At 50.3% G+C, this 17,743-nt stretch overlaps 1 protein-coding gene across 6 annotated transcripts in view; it reads right to left on the bottom strand.

Moving 5' to 3' along the window:
- Positions 1–14,649, bottom strand: part of VWA2 (von Willebrand factor A domain containing 2) — a 47,068-nt gene extending 32,419 nt beyond the window's left edge. The window contains exons 1-5 of one of the 6 annotated variants that reach the window (XM_059173116.1): positions 13,919–14,102; positions 13,321–13,365; positions 7,311–7,372; positions 3,172–3,246; positions 1,306–1,439 (exon numbers count right to left, since the gene is read on the bottom strand). In XM_059173116.1, coding sequence (XP_059029099.1) covers positions 1,306–1,439; positions 3,172–3,246; positions 7,311–7,362 — 261 coding nt within the window. In that variant the 5' untranslated portion in view covers positions 7,363–7,372; positions 13,321–13,365; positions 13,919–14,102. Of the gene's footprint in view, positions 1–1,305; positions 1,440–3,171; positions 3,247–7,310; positions 7,373–13,320; positions 13,366–13,918; positions 14,103–14,326; positions 14,447–14,588 lie in introns of those variants that run through there. The other 5 variants (XM_059173117.1, XM_059173115.1, XM_059173114.1 and 2 more) reach the window with 5 other exon arrangements.
- Positions 14,650–17,743: the final 3,094 nt, after the last annotated feature.

Consider the following 17,743-nt stretch of genomic DNA (forward strand, 5'->3'; position numbering starts at 1 on the left):
AACTCTGCAAGGAATAACTGTCCAACACTTTGCATCTGTGGGAGTATCTGTAGAACACATTCCATGGGGTGGAATTCTTGAGCCACAGGGTCCACGCCTTTGTAATTCCAATGGACGCTGCCAGACTCCCTCCCTGGAGGTCGCACCAGGTTATACTCCCATCGCCGGCACGAACCCGCTTCTATAGATCTGCCAACGGGGCAGGTCACCAAACTGGGATTTTGCTAATCCAGAAAGTGAAAATGGTATTTTGGTGGAAGTTGTACTGTTAGAGTGAGTGAGGTTGGGCATCTTTTCCTGCGTCTAAGGGCTACTTCTGTTTCAATTTCTGGAAACTGTGTTCATTGTTCATTTTTCTATTGGGTTGTCCCAAGATGCCCCTTTCAGCAGTGGGAGCCACAGTTAGCACAGTCTGCTGCTGCTTGAGAGCAGCTCCCCAGAGCCAGGGAGAGCACGAGGTGAACAAACTGGCTGGATTCACTCCGGCAGGAGTAGCTCCTCTCAAGTGAACGTGTGGGGTAGGAGCCCCACTTCATACAAGGGCTCTGCCTTTCAGAGGGAGAGTTTTTGTCTGCCTCAGTATGCTTTCCCTTTCCCGCTCCTCCACAAGCTCCTCTTCCCAGTGGGGAATCAAGAAGGTGCGTCAGCCCGTGACTCACGTGGCCAGAGCATCTTTCCCCGCTGACTACTAGGACTGGGCAAGGGACTGTCATGAGACTTGTGCCTTGGCCAATAGCAGCCCTCTCGGAGACCGTCCGCTGCGGGCGCAGGGAAAGAAATCCATTTTCCTTTTACTGGGATCAGTTGCTTGAAAGGCAGTACAGGGCAAATGTGCTGTGTAAGGAGAGGCTGCGTGGGAAGGAAGCCAAACAAGGAACGCAAAACTGAGGAGAAAAAGAGACTGAATGAGGCTTCAGACCCTACCATGCCTAGAACCAGGACCACCCTCTTGGTGTTCCTGTTCCACAAGCCAACAAAATGTTCTCTTCTTCTTCTTCTATTTGCTTTAAAAACATACGTATGTATATATGTATGTATGTATTTGGGAAAGAGAGAGAGATAGCTTGCACACACATGAGCCGGGGAAGGGGCAGAGGGAGAGGGAGACTCCCCAGCCCCCGAGGCGGGCTCGCTCCCTAACCCCGACACCACAGAAGACCACAACCCAAGCGCATATCAAAAGTCGGATGCGTAACCTACTGGGCCACCCAGGCACCCGTGAATGTCTTCTTCTGCTTAGAACTGGATTTCTGTCGCTTGCAACCCAAGATGCCTGAATGCAAGGATGATAAGGTTTGCACTCACCCTCTCAGGGTTGATGTCCAGAGCGTCACAGACCGTGATGGCAAAGTGCTTAGACCTCTCAAAGCTCCCCTTCCCGACACTGTGCGATCCGTCGATCAGAAACAGGAGGTCCACTGCCGCCGAGCACTGCATCACTAGGGAGAGTGGAACACAGTGGCTGACAACCGGCCTCCCTGCCCTCCAATCCCCAGAGGGGTGCCCTCCTGAAGCAGAGTGGAGGCAGAGACAACTTCAGGGTACATCAGGCTGCTGCTCTTCTTAGCCCATGCACGAAAATAACACAGGAGAAGGTCCCAGCCAGAGGCAGCTCTCCTCTGCAGCAGCAAGTACACTCCCCCACCCCCACAGCGGGCACAAAGTTGACAACAGGCCTTGCGCAGAAGTCTGTGTACTATTGGAGGAGTCTAACTCAGCAACGGGAACGGAGCGCCAGGAGAGGAGGGGCTACTGGACCAGTGAGGGATACTAAAGAGCCTTGGTCCCAGCCCTTGGGGGCCACAATCTAGTCCAGGATCCAGCCAGAAACCCTGGTACCTGAAGCTGCATTATCCCAGAGTTCAAGTGAGGGCAGCACTGACTGGATCTTCCCTCTTTGTCATGCACTGCTCCCAGCATTTTCTTATAAGCACCCTAAGACAGACTGCTATTTTAAAAAAAAAAATTTTAACAGGTTTATTGAGATACAATTCACATACCAAGGAATTCATCCATTTAAAATATATACTTCAGGGGGCACCTGGGTGGCTCAGCTGGTTAAGCATGTTTTGATTTCAGCTCCAGTCATGATCTCAGGGCTGTGAGGCTGAGCCCTGCGCTAGGTGGGCTCTGTGCGGAGCGTCGACCCTCCTTGGGGAGCTCTCTCTCCCTCTCTCTCTGCCCCTCCCCATCGTGCATTCTCTCTCTCAAAAATAAAATAAAATATATGATTCGGTGACTTTTAGTATATTCACAGATACATTCCATCCTCACCACAGTCAAATTTAGAACATTTTCCATCACCTCAAAAAGAAACTCTAGGGGCGCCTGGGTGGCTCAGTGGGTTGAGCCTCTGCCTTCGGCTCAGGTCATGATCTCAGGTTCCTGGGATGGAGCCTGAGATCGGGTTCTCTGCTCTGTGGGGATCTGCTTCCCTCTCTCTCTCTGCCTGCCTCTCTGCCTACTTGTGATCTCTCTCTCTCTCTCTCTCTGTCAAATAAATAAATAAATAGATATTAAAAAAAAAAAAAAAGGATAGAAACTCTATACCCTTTAGCTATCAGCTCCCTAGATCCCCACCCCACTCCTAAATAAATGTATGGTTTTTATTGCCGGCGGAGAGGAGGAAGAAAGAACACAGGGCGATTCAGTAACTTCCCTAAGGCCAAAGTACAAGTAAGCAGTGGCGCTAGGAAGCAAACTCAGGCTGTCTAGCTCCAGAATCCATGCCCTACCACCTCCCCGTCAGGATGGAGGAGAGCGGACATCAGAGAAGCACCAGAGAAAAGGCACCACCCAGAAGGCACTGACTAAAGGGGATTTCAGCAGAGAGGGAGACAAGGGACACGCAACGTCTCTGGGAACAGGCTGGTGTGGCTTGAGCAGGTGGAGGAGATGCTGAAAAGGGAGCAAGAGGCAGGAACATGGTGGGAGGAGGCTGGTTGGGGAGATGGTGGTCACATAGCCGAGGACTCCCAAGCAAGACCAAGAAATTCAGCAACAAGAATTTACCCAAGGTTTTCACCCAGGATAGAGACCCCGATCAGGCCTGTTTGGAGAAAATGACTCTGGCCACAATGTCAGAGGAAGATGGGAGTGGGGCAGGAGCATTCTGGAGTCATGCAGAGGCCAGCATGGGGGTCTAGAAGGTTGAAGAACACATGGGCTTACTTTTGCTGGCGGCTGAAATCTTCCCAATGGTCTCCCTGCTTACGTGGACTTCCTGAAGCGCATGAGACAGGGGTACTAGGAGAGAAGACACCAGAAGCAGTCAATGCAAAGCAGAAAGGGGAGGGGTCTTAGTCCACATTATGTGACCAGAACCAACGGGTAGTAGAAGGGAAAACCGGAATGTGAAGGAATTTAAGGATGTTGCATCTCAAAAGTCACCAGATGGACAGCATAAAGAAACCCCTCCAATTACTTCACTTCTGTCAGGTAACCTGGTATTTAAATTTGGGTATTTTGAAGCAAAAAATTAAAAATATATATATAGAAGGCGAGGTGTGATTCTGATGAGTTCTGCCCCTGGTTAGGCATGATAACTGGATGCCCACCCCTTCAGGGTACAGCACCTTGCCATAAAAATTAACCTTGGATATAAACATCCAATTCATAGACAAGCACAGGGAAAATGTTTGAACAGGTGACAAAATGTTTTTGACCCAAACCATGAGATACCCTTTTAACTGTGAAATGAATCGACCAGCTTCTACACTTAAATGCAAATGGGGAAAGATCAAATCGGGAGAAACCTTCCCCGTGATGGCGGTGAACACTGGTACAACCCTTTTAGGAAACAATTTGGCCACACGAATGAAGAGTCCTAAAGCTGCTGACAGCCTCTGCCCCCACAGTATCAGACCTGGGAAGGAACTCGAAGGAAGAACAGGGAGAGGGGAAAAGGCCCATCGGGGACTCTCCTTTCGGGTTGACTTGTGATGGAGGAACCGTGGGGATAACAAATCCCGGCGAGACGGGGCTATGAGTCAACACTGGTAAATTTATTCAGCGCTATTACTACGAACAAGGGCCAAGAAGTTTTGGGGTCGGAAGTCCGTGAATACATCTTTCCTTCTCTTACAGGATGTCCAGGATAATGGTAATGTTGTTTGATTTACAAAATAACTCTGAGAGCAGGGGTAATATGTCAAGGAAGCCCTAGGCCTGCTGAACGTGAGCCAGTCATGGTGGATGTCCTGAAGGCCACGAGGTGCCACTTGGAGGGCTATTTCGAGACGCCACGTGCACACAGTCGATGTCTAGTGGCAGAAGTCCCCGGGCTTTATCAATGTCCACGTGTGGTGGGTGAGCACAGAGGAAATAAAATGAGGTGGGCAGAGCAGGGGAGCAGGGGGGGCAGGCCAGGCAGGGGGGCAGATGAAGAACGTTGGGCACGGGGGCACTGCTGGGAACATGGGAATGGGGAGTAGGGTCTGGTGATTCCCACCAGGCCAGTATGTTGGGCCCAAGGGGCTCTGTGACTGCCAAGAAAGTGATTAGGAGGGGGAAACCAAAAGAAAAAGTCAGGGTCTAGGATGGGGACGCCTCTTGCTTGAGACACCCCTTGCCCCCCTTAGTCAGCCGCCCCCTGGGCTCGACCCAGCCCCATCTTCTCTGGCTCCTTTCCACTCCCTACTCCCCAGTGCAAACAAAAGTATTTCCCAGTTCTCCCCACCTAGCCTTCGAGCAGTCGGTTTCTGCTCACCTGATCTGCCCTGTTCCCAATCTCACTCACATAAGATGGTTCTTGGCCAAAATGCTGAACCAGCTGTTACCCCACTGACAAGAGCCATCAAATATCGTTCGTGGGGTCTGGGACAATCTGCCACTGCGGTTTTGCCACCAGAGGCAGAAACAAACTATAAATAAAGATTGTAGACTGGGTTTATGGGGAGAAAAAAAAAAAACCACCCTTTCACTTGCATAAAAAATGGCACATGTTAAGACAGAGGCTGGGCAATGCTTCAAAACCTGAAAATTCACTCAATAATTCAGCACACTGGTCTTCCAGAACACAGAGGCTCTCTGTTTCTTGCAGGCTCACTCAGCCCGGCTGCCCCCTCCCTATCAGCCCGAGCTGCTCCCATCAGCCCAGCCGCCCTGGGAGCTCCTGAGGGCAGGAATGCTTCCATCCATCCTCTGCAAAGCCTAGCCCAGCTCTCTGTGCACCACGGACATGCACTAAGGTTTCCCGAATAAGTCCATTAAGTATTGCAAAGGGCCCAACAGCCAAGGAATCTCCAAGGCCCTACAAAGAACAGGAAAGTGCTGGACCTTTTTATAAGTCTTACCAGCAAATTCCCCAGCTGGAGACAGGCCAGCAGCCTCCCCCTGAGAGGAAGGCAGAGGAGCTTGGTGACCAGAGACCACTCACTAAAGATGTCACTCAGCCAATGTGTCCTTCTCTACCACGTGCTCAGCAGTTATGGTCTGTGCCAGGCTTCAGATGACCCCTCCTGGTGCCATGGGTGATGTCCCTATGGCTCCCCTAGGACGTTACTCAGAAATTTGCAGGGCTTCCCTCTGAAATAGGGAGCTGATGAATGTTGGACTCTACCGATGAGAGCAGAGGCCTAGTCCGATGATTTCTGCACCTTCTCTTCCCCTAGAGGATCCCTGAATGAAGAGGCCAGCCCAGAAGTCAGGAGAGAGACATTTGTCCCAGCTCTGCTCCCAACAGCTCTGTGACCCTGGGCAAGTCACAGGCCTCACTGGGCCTCCCCAGCCTCATCTGTACAACCCAGAGATGGACAGGACAAGTGCTCTGTAAACTGGATGGGGCTGTAAAAGGCGAACTCTGCAATGAGCTAGAGCAGAACCAGAGCCTGAGCCTCCGGGGACCACATTCAGGCCCTGTCCCCAAACATATCTCATTCCTCCCCAGGCCCCTCACCACAAAGCTACAATGTTACACCGTCTACCCACATGGCTTAGAGAGGGAGGCTGACAGGCTGAGCAACCACCCACCTTCTTCCAGCCTCTCTTATCTCGCAGCGCGCAGGGACCAGGCCGGTGGTGACAGGGTTCAACATAGCAGAGTCTCAGAGACCACAGGAGGACCCTGAGCTAGACTGGGATGGCTGGGTACCCTGCCCACTTGTTCTTACTTGTAGGACTAATCTGAACTCTGATTCCTCTCTACTTTTAACAAGGCTAGAGCTCGGGAGGGGAGTAAAAACAAAGTTGCTTTGCTCCATTATTCATTCGTCTGTGCACTTCTGGAACACTTCTGTGCACCACGTCCGGTGCTGGGTGCCAAGTGCCAAGATTATGCAATGGTGAATACACAACATGTAGAATCTCTTTCTCATGGAGCTTCTATCTGGTACAGAAGATGGACACTGAGTCTTTAAAAATTCACATAGAAGGACTACATAGCAGAGGTACCCAGGGCTACAGGTCTCCGAGGAAATGGCCTGACCTGGGGGACCAGGAGGAACTGTGCTGGGCTGGCAGTGTTGGGTGAAGGGGTGATCTAGGCAGAGGTGTCACCGTAACTGAGAACCCCCCAGGCAGAAGGGGAGCAAGGGGGCTGGGCGGGACTGGAAGGAAAAAGGGCTGCGGCATGGAGGGAGACGGTGCCAGACGATGCCTGGGGGCCTGGGGTCCGATCAAGCAAAGTCTCTTTAGAGCAATGAGGTATCATTTGAAATTTGAGGCAAGGGGCACTTGGGTACCCAGGCATCTGGCTTCAACTCCAGTCATGATCTCAGGTCCTGGGATCAATCCCCACACTCGATCGAGCCTGCTCTCCCTCTCCGTCTGAGCCTCCCCACTGCTCGCTCTTGCTTTCTCTCTAATAAACTTTTTAAAAAAAATCTAGGCAGGGTGTAGGGGTGGAGAGGGGTCCAGGCATGATCAGATTCGCATTTTTTTTTAAGATTTATTTTTTTATTTTAGGGAGAGCATGGTGGGGGTGTGTGGAAGGCAGAGGGAGAGGGAGAGAATCTCCAGCGGACCTCCCATTGATTGCAGAGCCCAATGTGGGGCTCGATCTCATGACCCTGAGATGACCTGAGCCAAAATCAAGTGTTGGACGCCTAACCAATTTAGCCACCCAACACCCCAGATTTACATTTTGAAATGACTATTCTGTGCACAGTGGTGTGGAGCAGAACCAGGTGGAACCAGGGAGACCAACTGGGAGACTACTGCAGTGGTCCAAGCACAAGACGATGGGGCTTACACTAGGTAGGTGGCCGTGAAGTAGAGAGTTGCAGATGTATTTGAGAGGCCTCTAGAAGTTAAAATCGAAAGGAAGTGAAGCAAACTAAACCCCTCAACACCTTATTCCTGACCAAACTTACCTCCAGAAAATAGGAAAATGAAGAGGACTTCCAGCAACAGGGAAGAGGGCATGTTGATTTACCTACAGGGCAGGACAGGAAAAAAAAGCATCAGCAATTAGCTCTGTGTACCCCCCAGGTCACCCCCAAATGAGAAGACAACTAATCAGCCTTTTCGAGGGCGCAAAGATGGCCCTAGAGGCTCCTCCTTGCCACAAGAACCGTATTAGCCTGGAAAAGATCCATTGGATACTTTGCTCCAGTGATTTTGTTTCAAAGGATGGTCTAACAACTTTCCCAGACACCTAGCCTCCCACCCCCGAAGCTTCTTCACAGACACCAGGAAGGTACGCTGTACCCAAGGTTGAGTCCTGGGTCCTAGCCTGGCCAGGCCCTGACCAGCCCATGTCCTTAAATAAAGTCCTTCCTTCTCAACGCCTCTGTTTCTTATGAGGAGTTAGAATCCAAGAGATTGAAGATTTGATTTCCAATGTCCTCATTTTCTGAAACCTTCTAGCAAGTTCTCAAAACCTATACTTTCTAAATTATAAAAAGTAATGCACCTCAGCGCCTGGGTGGCTCAGCCGGTGAAGCCTCTGCCTTTAGCTCAGGTCATGATCTCAGGGTCCTGGGATCAAGCCCCACTTCGGGCTCCCTGCTCAGCAGGGAAGCCTGCTTCTCGCTCTCCCTCTGCCCTACCCCCTGCTTGTGTTCCTGCTCTTGCTATCTCTGCATCAAATAAATAAACCAAATCTTTAAAAATTAAAAAATTTTTATTATTTTATTAAAAAATTAAAATATTTTTAAAGTAATATGGCTGAAGAAGAAACAAAAGGGGTTTTTAAAAATTATTATTGCCCAATCATGTTTATAGCATAGGTAAGATTCAGTTCCATGGGCCTGATGACAATTTTTGAGGAAAATAAGGGAAGAAAGTAAAAGCTTTTAGTAAGAACGACTATAACTTTGATTCTATAAGAGCACATACATGAGACATACTTCTTATTTTAGCCATGAGGCCCAGGAAATGGATCTTTCATTATCTATTCAACCACAAAGACATGCTGTACAATTCAGACGGTCTTACACTTTAGCGAGTGTACTTGCAAGTAGTATAAGGAGATAAGGATCATATAGAATGAAATTGATTCCCCCAATTTAGCAGGGAGAAATTAAAAAATATCTGAACAATAGGTTCTAGAAATTCAATTTTTTGCCTTGGAGGTTTCCATATTCATTCAAGGTCTTATCCTTCACCATAAAATGCCCATCAAAAAAAAAAAAAAACCACAGCCACAGGTAGGTCTTACTCAAGTTTCCTTCATTAAACACATAATGTTGACACTCACTCGGGAGACAATTCTGAAGAGAAAATCCCAGGCAGAGATATGGAAAGGGAACCACAGCAGGGTCCCCCCACCACCCCCGCCAGGTTCCAGAGAAGAGAGCAGAGGACAAGGTGGTCGGTCACAGCGTGGGGTACCCAACGGGGCAGCCCAGGACAGAGAACCTCCCTTCTGCCTGATGCACCCAAATCAGAAAGTCCGTGTAACGTCTTCAGTAAACGGTGCTCTCCAGCAGCTAAGAACGGGGAGGAGGAGGCGGCAGGGCCAAGTCCTCCTTTGTGTATCTTGGGTCTTTGGACCCCCACGTCTCCACTGGCGGGTGTCATTTCTCCACAACACGGGGTGGGAGTTTCCTGCTCATCCTCAGCAGCTCATGGGAGGGTCTTTAACACAACTGGCACTGAAACAAGTTCTGTCGTCAGACACCCTCCACCTTCTCGCTGCGAGGCTGGGACGCACGTCTCCCAGCTGCAGCCACGAAACAGAACGTGACTCCTCATTCAGAGGATTCTGAGTAGGCCGTAAGCAAGGGCCCCTGGAAATCCGGCGTTCGCCAAGAAATACAGATGCTTTCACAGAAAGTTTAAAATGAGAGTCTCTGTGCCTCAAAGGACCGTGAGGCTCACATCTTCACCTAAGTGGCCAGTGGAGAGTGAATATCACAAGAGTGAAAAAGTCAAGAGGTTTCGCAGAGGGGAAGATGGACAGAGAGGACACAGCCTGGCGGGGCCGACGTGGCTCCTGTGAGTTTCCAGCCCAGCCCCTGCCAGCAAGACAGATCTTCCTTTCCCCCAAAGGCACCTTTTCTTTCCTCTTGGTCCATACAACAGATGAAGGATGGGTTCCCACCTGCTCCCGGGAGCCAGGCAGGGGCAAGGCATGGGGACAAGGGGCAGTTCAATGCTGTCTACTCCTTAATTAGGGTCATGATGATTTTCTGGGGTCATAGCTTCTGACCCTGGGCAAGTGCAAGACTTGACTCTGAGGCTTATTGATTTTTTTTTTTTTTTTTTTTTTTTTAAATAAAAGCAGGATTCTAGCAGCCTCCCCAGGCTGCCATGAGGACACAGTGGAAGGAAGTACAGCAGGTTCCTGCTGCCTAGTAAGGCACTCAGGACACAGGGGGTCCCCTCCCTCTGCTATGAGACAAACGAAAGCAACTTCACCTCGCTCTCTTATGTGCCTCAGGATGCCCAGGTGAATGTCTTCCAGAGTGTTCTAAGTTTCTGCTCATTAAAACAAAATTTATGTTGGCAATCTGCAAATCCGTGCAAGAAGTCGACCACCTCCTGCTAAGTGTGTAGACCAGCTGGTGCTGGCTCTGGGACCTCAGCAGCACTTCCCTCCCCTATGCCCAGAGTGTGGCCTGTCTCGTCACACAGCCCCTGCCAGAACCTCGCCCGCCCGGTGGCAAAAAGGTCAGGGACGGAGTCTTGGTCCCTGCAGGAGCCCCAGCCGCCCGCACGGGTCTGGCACACAGGAGGCGAGATGTGTGCTTCCTGGCTACACTGACCACCATCACGCCGACTTCCAGACGAGTCCCTGGGCTTGCGACACTCCCTGCATTCTCTTTCATGCCGAGAGAAAGGAAACAAATGCTACTTCGGCGCTGGTGCAGTAGTAACTGCACTCTCTGCTGTCTGTCCTCGCCCGTTATCTCAAACTTTCCGTCTCCTCCCATCCCCACACCAAAACCTGCTTGCAGTACTAATTCCACATTCTACATTCAACCCTGCATCTAAAAACTTTTTTTTAAAAAGGATGAACTGCATAGTAAAAATCCCACAGCTACCACCATCTAGTGAGCGGTAAATACACCGTGTGCCCGGTACTGGGATCCGCACTGCGTCTTCCCCTTCTTGACCCTCGCAGTCAGCCGGCGACCGTGTTTTCCCCATTTTACAGATGAGAAAACTGAGGCACGGGGAAGTTGTTTTGCCGCAGGTGACACAGCTCATCAGCGGATCGGACTCCTCTAGCCTCCCAGTGCTCCGTTCCACCCATCCCCCTCCTGATCCTGGCGGATGAAGGTAAAGGAACAGAAGCATAATTAAAAATCCGCCACCTGAATCCACCCTTCGGCAGTTTTCCACAAGCTAATACCTGCCAGCAACTCCCACACTCAGCACATAACGTGAGAAGGTTTCCAGAACTCCCCGCATTCTTGAGCAAAGTAGTCAGGAGTGGTCTACTAGACATCCCAAGGCAGAAACGGATCGTTCCATCCCAGGTAAGCCTCGTCAACTCTTTTCCAACGCAAACACCTCACTCGTCATCTGTTCCTTTCTGTTCCATTACCCATGCGAAGCCCACACGATCCCAGGCTCCTGGGGCGCCCACACATGGACTCAGCTGCTTTTCACCACTCCCCCTCCATCTTCCGGTGCCACACAGCAGCTGCAGCACCGGGGACAGCGGGCGAGGGAAGCTGGCCGCAGGGCTCCGCAAAACACTGGGTTGACACTGACCCTCACACAGGAAGAAGCGGAGGCCAAAATAATGCTACTTTTTGAAAATAAAGGGCCAGACTGGCAAGAGCTGGAGGCAGCTTTGCAGGACAAGCCTGCCTTCTCCTCCATGATTGGAAGTAAGTTCAAAATGAAAAAGGAAACCCCTTCTACCTCCTTACAAAATGCAATGCCAACCCTAAATATTAATTACATTAGCCCTGGGCAGCCTCCTCTCAAACAGCGGGATGGAAATCAGAGCCCTTTACAAGAACAGGCAGCACCTGAACAGGAAGACTTTAAAAATCGGAGGTAAAAGCCTGAAGCCAGGAAGCCCTTGGTGTCTTTCACTGTAACAGTCACCTTCCTTGGCCTTTTGGCAAAACACTTGGTTCAGGTCCAAGGAAGTGGACCAAACGTTTCTAGCTTGAAAGGGCAGGGAGTGTTTTAAAAAGCTACCCAGGGGAAAGTCATGCTCCCTGAAAAAGAACCACAGATTGTTAGAACCCAACAGTCAGAGAAGCAGAAGTCAGCACCAGGGGAGGACCACTGTGCTGTACGGATTCCCCGGTCAGACGGGCATGAAACTCAGGGTTCCCACTCTTGCCACACCCGCTAAGAGACATTCTTAGTCAAGAGGGATTTTGATGTTTGTTCTGACGATATTTGAAAATCCCTTATTTAAACTGTACAGAACACAAGTTCTTTGGACTTTGGGACATAAAAGTATAAGAGAATCCACGCAAAACCAGAAGTCCAGAGACAGAATTCCGGACTAGTTCTGCTTCTGACCACCCGGGTGACTCTGCAAACAACAGCTCCCCCTGTCTCAGGGTCTTTCATCTAGCACCTGGGGTGAATCTGCTTCACAAACTCAGGAACTCAGGCAGTACTGTAGGGATCCAGTGAAATAGTATGTGAACATCCCTCCTAATGGTCACTTTCTAAATACACAATGTTAAAGAATTATTACATTTTTGAAAATATTTTATTTATTTGACAGAGAGAGATCACAAGTAGGCAGAGAGGCAGGTGGGGTGGGTGGGGGGAAGCAGGCTTCCCACTGAGCAGAGAGCCCGATGTGGGGCTCGATTCCAGGACCCTGAGATCATGACCTGAGCTGAAGGTAGAAGCTTAACCCACTGAGCCACCCAGGTGCCCCAAGAATTATTACATTTAATAAGTTAATTTCATTTAACACCCACAGAGCAGACACAATCATTTCAACTTTTCTACACGAGAAAAATGGTCTCGTAGAAGTTGGGACCCAAGGTCAAAGAGCGATTGCACCTTGCGAAGTCCACAAATGAGCCTCTCAGTAAATCCCTTCTCTTCAGTCTTTCAATTTCCTTCCCTCAAAAATGAGGGTGACATCACTCATCCTATTTTCCTGCAAAGGTTGATGCCGGGATCACATGAGACCACAATACACAAGTGCCCCGAGTGAGGGCAAAGTTTCCTACATGGAGAGCAGGGAAATCCCAGCGAAGAGGAGGGACTCGGGATCAGGAAAAGAAAGGAGGGATCCGGGACAGTAGCCACACTGAGGGCAGGCCAGCTGGTAATTCTGTGGGTGGAAAAGGAGGCCTGGAGCTGTTTACAAGATGAAGGTTAAACAAAAGAAAGGGACTTCCAAGTGCATTCGGCTGTCCCAGGGAGCAGACCTGATATAGAAGCTAGGGTAGGATAGACACCCCCCTCCTTCTGCAGCATCCCCAAGAGACCTCCACTAGCCTTGGGGATGATAGGAGGGATTTATTTGCAAAAAGAAAAAAAGAAAATTCTTGTGGGATAAAATTAAAAGTTGGAAGAAAATTTTAAAATGTTGTTATACTCCTGATGGAAACTTTTTAAAAAAACGGATCTGTGACGTGCAGAAGTACAAAAGTTTGAGGACCACTGCTCTAAAACCCCTCACAATGTTGTTGAAACGTCCAATGATATAATTACATGAAATTTCATCTATTCAACAAACACTAGTAAGCATCTGCTCTGCGCCCAGCACCCTGCTAGGAACTGGGAATACAATGAAAATACTCTGTAAGATACACACAAGACGGGAGCATCAGTAACAAAATGCTCTTGTAATCTCACCCATTTATCCCTAATGTCTTCACTTGCCAATTAATGACTGTGCCATTTATCCAGCTCATTAACAACCCAGGAATCTGTGTTCCTAGGGGCTCGCTCATTCACTCTTGGGGCATTCTTTTGCCCTCTCTAGGTCTGTTTCCTCACCTGTAAAAACATGGGCATCTGTGATGCATTTCAGAGGACCAGAGCCTGTTGGGAGGAAGGAAATAGGGAAAGGCCTTTCTTGGCTGGAGAGCCACAGATTCCACCCGGGCAGGGAGGTACCACCTCCCTTCTTTCCTGCCTGGGTGCCCACCATGTTTTTAAACCAATGCCACCCGGCAAGTTTCAAAGGTGCAATTCTGAGACCCTTCCATTTACTCTCCCAGGTGGTGACCAAGTGTGCAGCCCCCAGAAGGAGAAATGCAGGAAGCAGGTGGCGTGGGGGGATCCCAGAATGTAAAATCAACACAAATCCCCCTAGATTTCCCATTGCCCAGGGGCAAGTTTGTGGGCAACCGGCCCTTCTAGGTTCTACTGGCAGAGGCTTTGCTGGGGACACTTCACTGCTGAGAAAATTGCATTGAAGTCACCTGAACACCAGCATATGCCCTGAAAAAGGCGGCGGGCAGGGGTGGGGGGGAAGCTTAGGCATGTCCCCTTCCGAAGACTCCAGGTTAAGAGACTGCGACCGTGCCAAGGAGGTCGGCTTTAAAACGTGGTTCCCTTCTCCACCCACAGCCGCCGAGCCCTGTTCCCTTACCTCTGCTCCGCGCCCCTCGGTTCTGCGACCCCGTGCCACGGACCCAAGGGAGAGCCCGCTCTTGGGCCCGCCGCACGCCCTGTCCCAAGGCCCGGGGCCGGCTCTGCCGGGGCGGTGGGCGGGAGCCGGGAGGCGGCGTCCGCCAGGTGCGCTCTTCCCCGGGACGCCGGCTTCCCGGAGCAGCGCGCGGGCCTCGCGGCCGAGCTCAGGTGCGGCGCAAACAAAGCCGAACAAAGCCCGCAACGCCGCCGGGCCGCCGCGTCCGCGCGGGGCAGCACCGGGCCAGCGCTGCTGGGAGGGACGGCTGGGAGCCGAGCATCCCCACCTCGAGAGCGCGAGCAAGTAATCGCGCCCCTTCCGAGGCCGCCGGCGGAGCCCGGGGCGCGCGGGCTCCGAGCTCGGACTCACCGGGACGAGCGCGGCGGGACGCGGGCGCCGAGGCCGCTGTGCTGGCCCTCGGACTCGGCTCGGGCCAGGGGGCGCTGCAGGCCCGCAGGAGGGGCGCCCGGGGTGGGAGCCACGTGGGACACCTGTAGCTTCACCGAAGGGAGGCGGCGAGTGCGGCGCGGGCCGTGGGAGGTGCATCAGGCGCTTCTGGGACCTGGGCCCGCACCCCTTCTCGCGTTTTTTAAACACCGCGTTGGCCTGGGAGGCAAATAGAAGTACTTACTTCTGCGCGGGTCTCCGGGTCTCCCAGTGGTGGAGCGGGGAGCACTGTGCCACCCGCTGTCGACTCCGCAGGATTTATGGCTCAGACCCATGCGAAAATGTTGACTTTGGCACCAATTTTGTCACGGCAATGGCCGTTTACCTGCCTGTGCTGTTGCAGGTGGGAGGTAATACGCACGCCTCTCTGGCCAGCGTCCTCGGTTAAGCCTAGCAGGTGCTGGATATTCAAAAATCAGACGCCAGCAAACAAAAGGGTACAATGCTTATAAACAGTAAGTGTTAAATAAGTGTTGGCTATTCCTACATCATTTGTAGTCTCCCCCCCCCCCCAAGATCCTGTTTATTTATTTCACAGAGAGAGATCCCAAGTAGGCAGAGAGGGGGGGGGCAGCAGGCTCCCTGCCGAGCAGAGAGCCCTGTGTGGGGCTCGATCCCAGCACCCTGGGATCATGACCCAAGCTGAAGGCATAGGCTTTAACCCACTGAGCCACCGAGGCACCCCATCATCTTTAGTTTTCATACTTCATCAGTAAAGGGTGCTCATTGCAAAAAAAGAAAATGCCAGTAAGGAACTTGCAGAACCACACCTATCCCACCACCCAGAGATAATCACTGCTATCATCATGGTGAATGCTCTTCCAGTAAGTTTACATAAAAGTTTACATTTTCAGTTCAGTCCATACATACTGTAACATGACCAGCTTTTCTCTTCTGGAACATCTAATGCTTTCAGCCACTACTTAACGTTCTAGTGTATTTAACCTCTTGTTGGAACTTTTTTTTTTTTTTTAAGATTTTATTTACTTGACAGAGATCACAAGTAGGCAGAGAGGCAGGCAGAGAGAGAGAGGAGGAAGCAGGCTCCCCGCCGAGCAGAGAGCCTGATGCAGGACTCGATCCCAGGACCCTGAGATCATGACCTGAGCCGAAGGCAGCGGCTTAACCCACTGAGCCACCCAGGCACCCAGAACATTAACTTTTAATCATGCAATTAGATATTTCTGCTTTTGTCTAATTACTTACTTGGACTAAACGGCAAAAAAAGTAAATTCCTGGACTCTAGGATACTTGCAATTTAAGGCTTTTTATGTGTATTGTCAAACTGCCCTCCAGGAAGAACCACCTGTTTCCTCTTTTTCATACCTCTTACCCCATTATTATTAAAAATGTCAGTCCTGAGGACTAACTTTTCTATGCCCCCCCCCTTTTTTTTGGTTAGGATTTTATTTGACAGAGAGACAGTGAGAGAAGTAACACAAGCAGGGGGAGTGGGAGAGGGAGAAGCAGGCTTCCAACCGAGCAAGGAGCTCCACACAAGGCTTGATTCTAGAACTGTGGGATATGACCTGAGCCCAAGGCAGACACCCAACGACTGAGCCACTCAGGTGCCCCGTTTTTCCTTTTTAAAAAAACTCTAGGCACCTGGGTAACTCTGTCAGTTAAGACGCTGCCTTTGGCTCAAGTCATGATCCCAGGGTCCTTCTTAGAAGGGATCCTGCTTCTCCCTCTCCAACTGCTCTCACTCTCAAAATCTCTAAAATAAATTCTAAAAACATTTCACTTTTTCTGACTCTAGGTTGGTTTCCAACATTCCCAATATAAAGTTTCCAGTGAAAGCGACCTGTGGTAAGTAAATGTTGCAAGCTTCAAAAAAGTGGGGGAGAAGAGACTCATTTTTCACCTAATTCCTTCCAGGAACACTTACTGAGCACCCTACTGTAAAGACGTAGCATATTAGCAATGCAGGAGCACCTGTGCCAGGGAATTTAGCAGCAGGTTTAAATACTTGGCGGAATGGGGGGAGGTGTTCCTCTCTACATTGGAGTGCGCATGGTCTCAAATGTAATGCAAGCCAAAAATCTCATTTTAAATGTTCCAGAAGCCACATTTAAGAAGTGGAAAGAACAGGGGTGCCTGGGTGGCTCAGTGGGTTAAGGCCTCTGCCTTCGGCTCAGGTTGTGATCCCAGGGTCCTAGGACCACGCCCCTGCGTAGGGCTCTCTGCTCAGTGGGGAGCCTGCTTCCCCCTCCCCCCTCTCTGCCTGCCTCTCTGCCTGCTTGTGATTGTGCTCTGTCAAATAAAAAAAATCTTATTTTTTTTAAGATTTTATTTATTTATTTGAGAGAGAGAGACAGTGAGAGAGAGCATGAGCGAGGAGAAGGTTAGAGGGAGAAGCAGACTCCCCATGGAGCTGGGAGCCCGATGTGAGGCTCTATCCCGGGACTCCGGGATCATGACCTGAGCCGAAGGCAGTCGTCCAAACAACTGAGCCACCCAGGCATCCCAATAAAATCTTTGAAAGAAAAAAAAGTGGAACGAACAGGTAAACTTAATAGCCCAGCAGATCTTGTGTAACAAATACCTTGTGTAACCAAAATAAAAGTTATTTTATACAAAGTTTTCAGAATCCTGTTTTACGTGTTTAACACATCTCAGTTTGGACTAGCCACATTTTAAATGTCCAATAGCCACATGTGGTGAGTGGCCTGTGTCACTCCAGACGTTTTGAGATGGGCAGAACAAGTCCTGCCAAAAGTGGAAATTTCTCAGCGGATGGCCCTCCCCAACCCGTTGTGATTGTTTGCTAATATTTACCAGCAAACCTTTACCTAACCAGGTTTACCTTAGACGTCTAAGTCAGATTTCAATTCTGGATGTTCCTGACAGTTTGATGGCTTTAACTGGAGGGGGCGTTTCACATTTTCATTCCAGGATTAAGAAGTAAAGGACGAAAACTCTAAGTTCTGGTGGAGATACCGGTTGCTTCAAACTCCTTCACATCGAAGTATAGTTTGCTCTAGACGCCTATCAGATCTAGCAGAAGTGCATGCGGGGAAGAGGGAAAGGCAGGTGGCCCAGGCTACAGAGAGTGGAAGGGGTGGAGGTTTTTACACAAAGAGAAGCTGGGCAGCTACTGTCTGTCATCCACAGCAAACCCTCCTTTGTGAAGATTTGTGGACATTTAAAAAATAAAGGCATTATGAAGGACCATCATCCCAGAGTCTGTGAGCTCCTTGCTTTCAAACACTTGACCTTCCTCATCTTTGTAGCCCCACTGCTTGCTAGCTCTATGCACAAGGGCCCTTTCTCGGCGTGAGCTGCACTATACAGTGTGTCTCCGGGAACACACAAGGCTTGAAGACTAGGAGTTTCATG

This window comes from Mustela lutreola, chromosome 4 (assembly GCF_030435805.1).
Source record: "Mustela lutreola isolate mMusLut2 chromosome 4, mMusLut2.pri, whole genome shotgun sequence".
Taxonomy (NCBI): Eukaryota; Metazoa; Chordata; class Mammalia; order Carnivora; family Mustelidae; genus Mustela; species Mustela lutreola.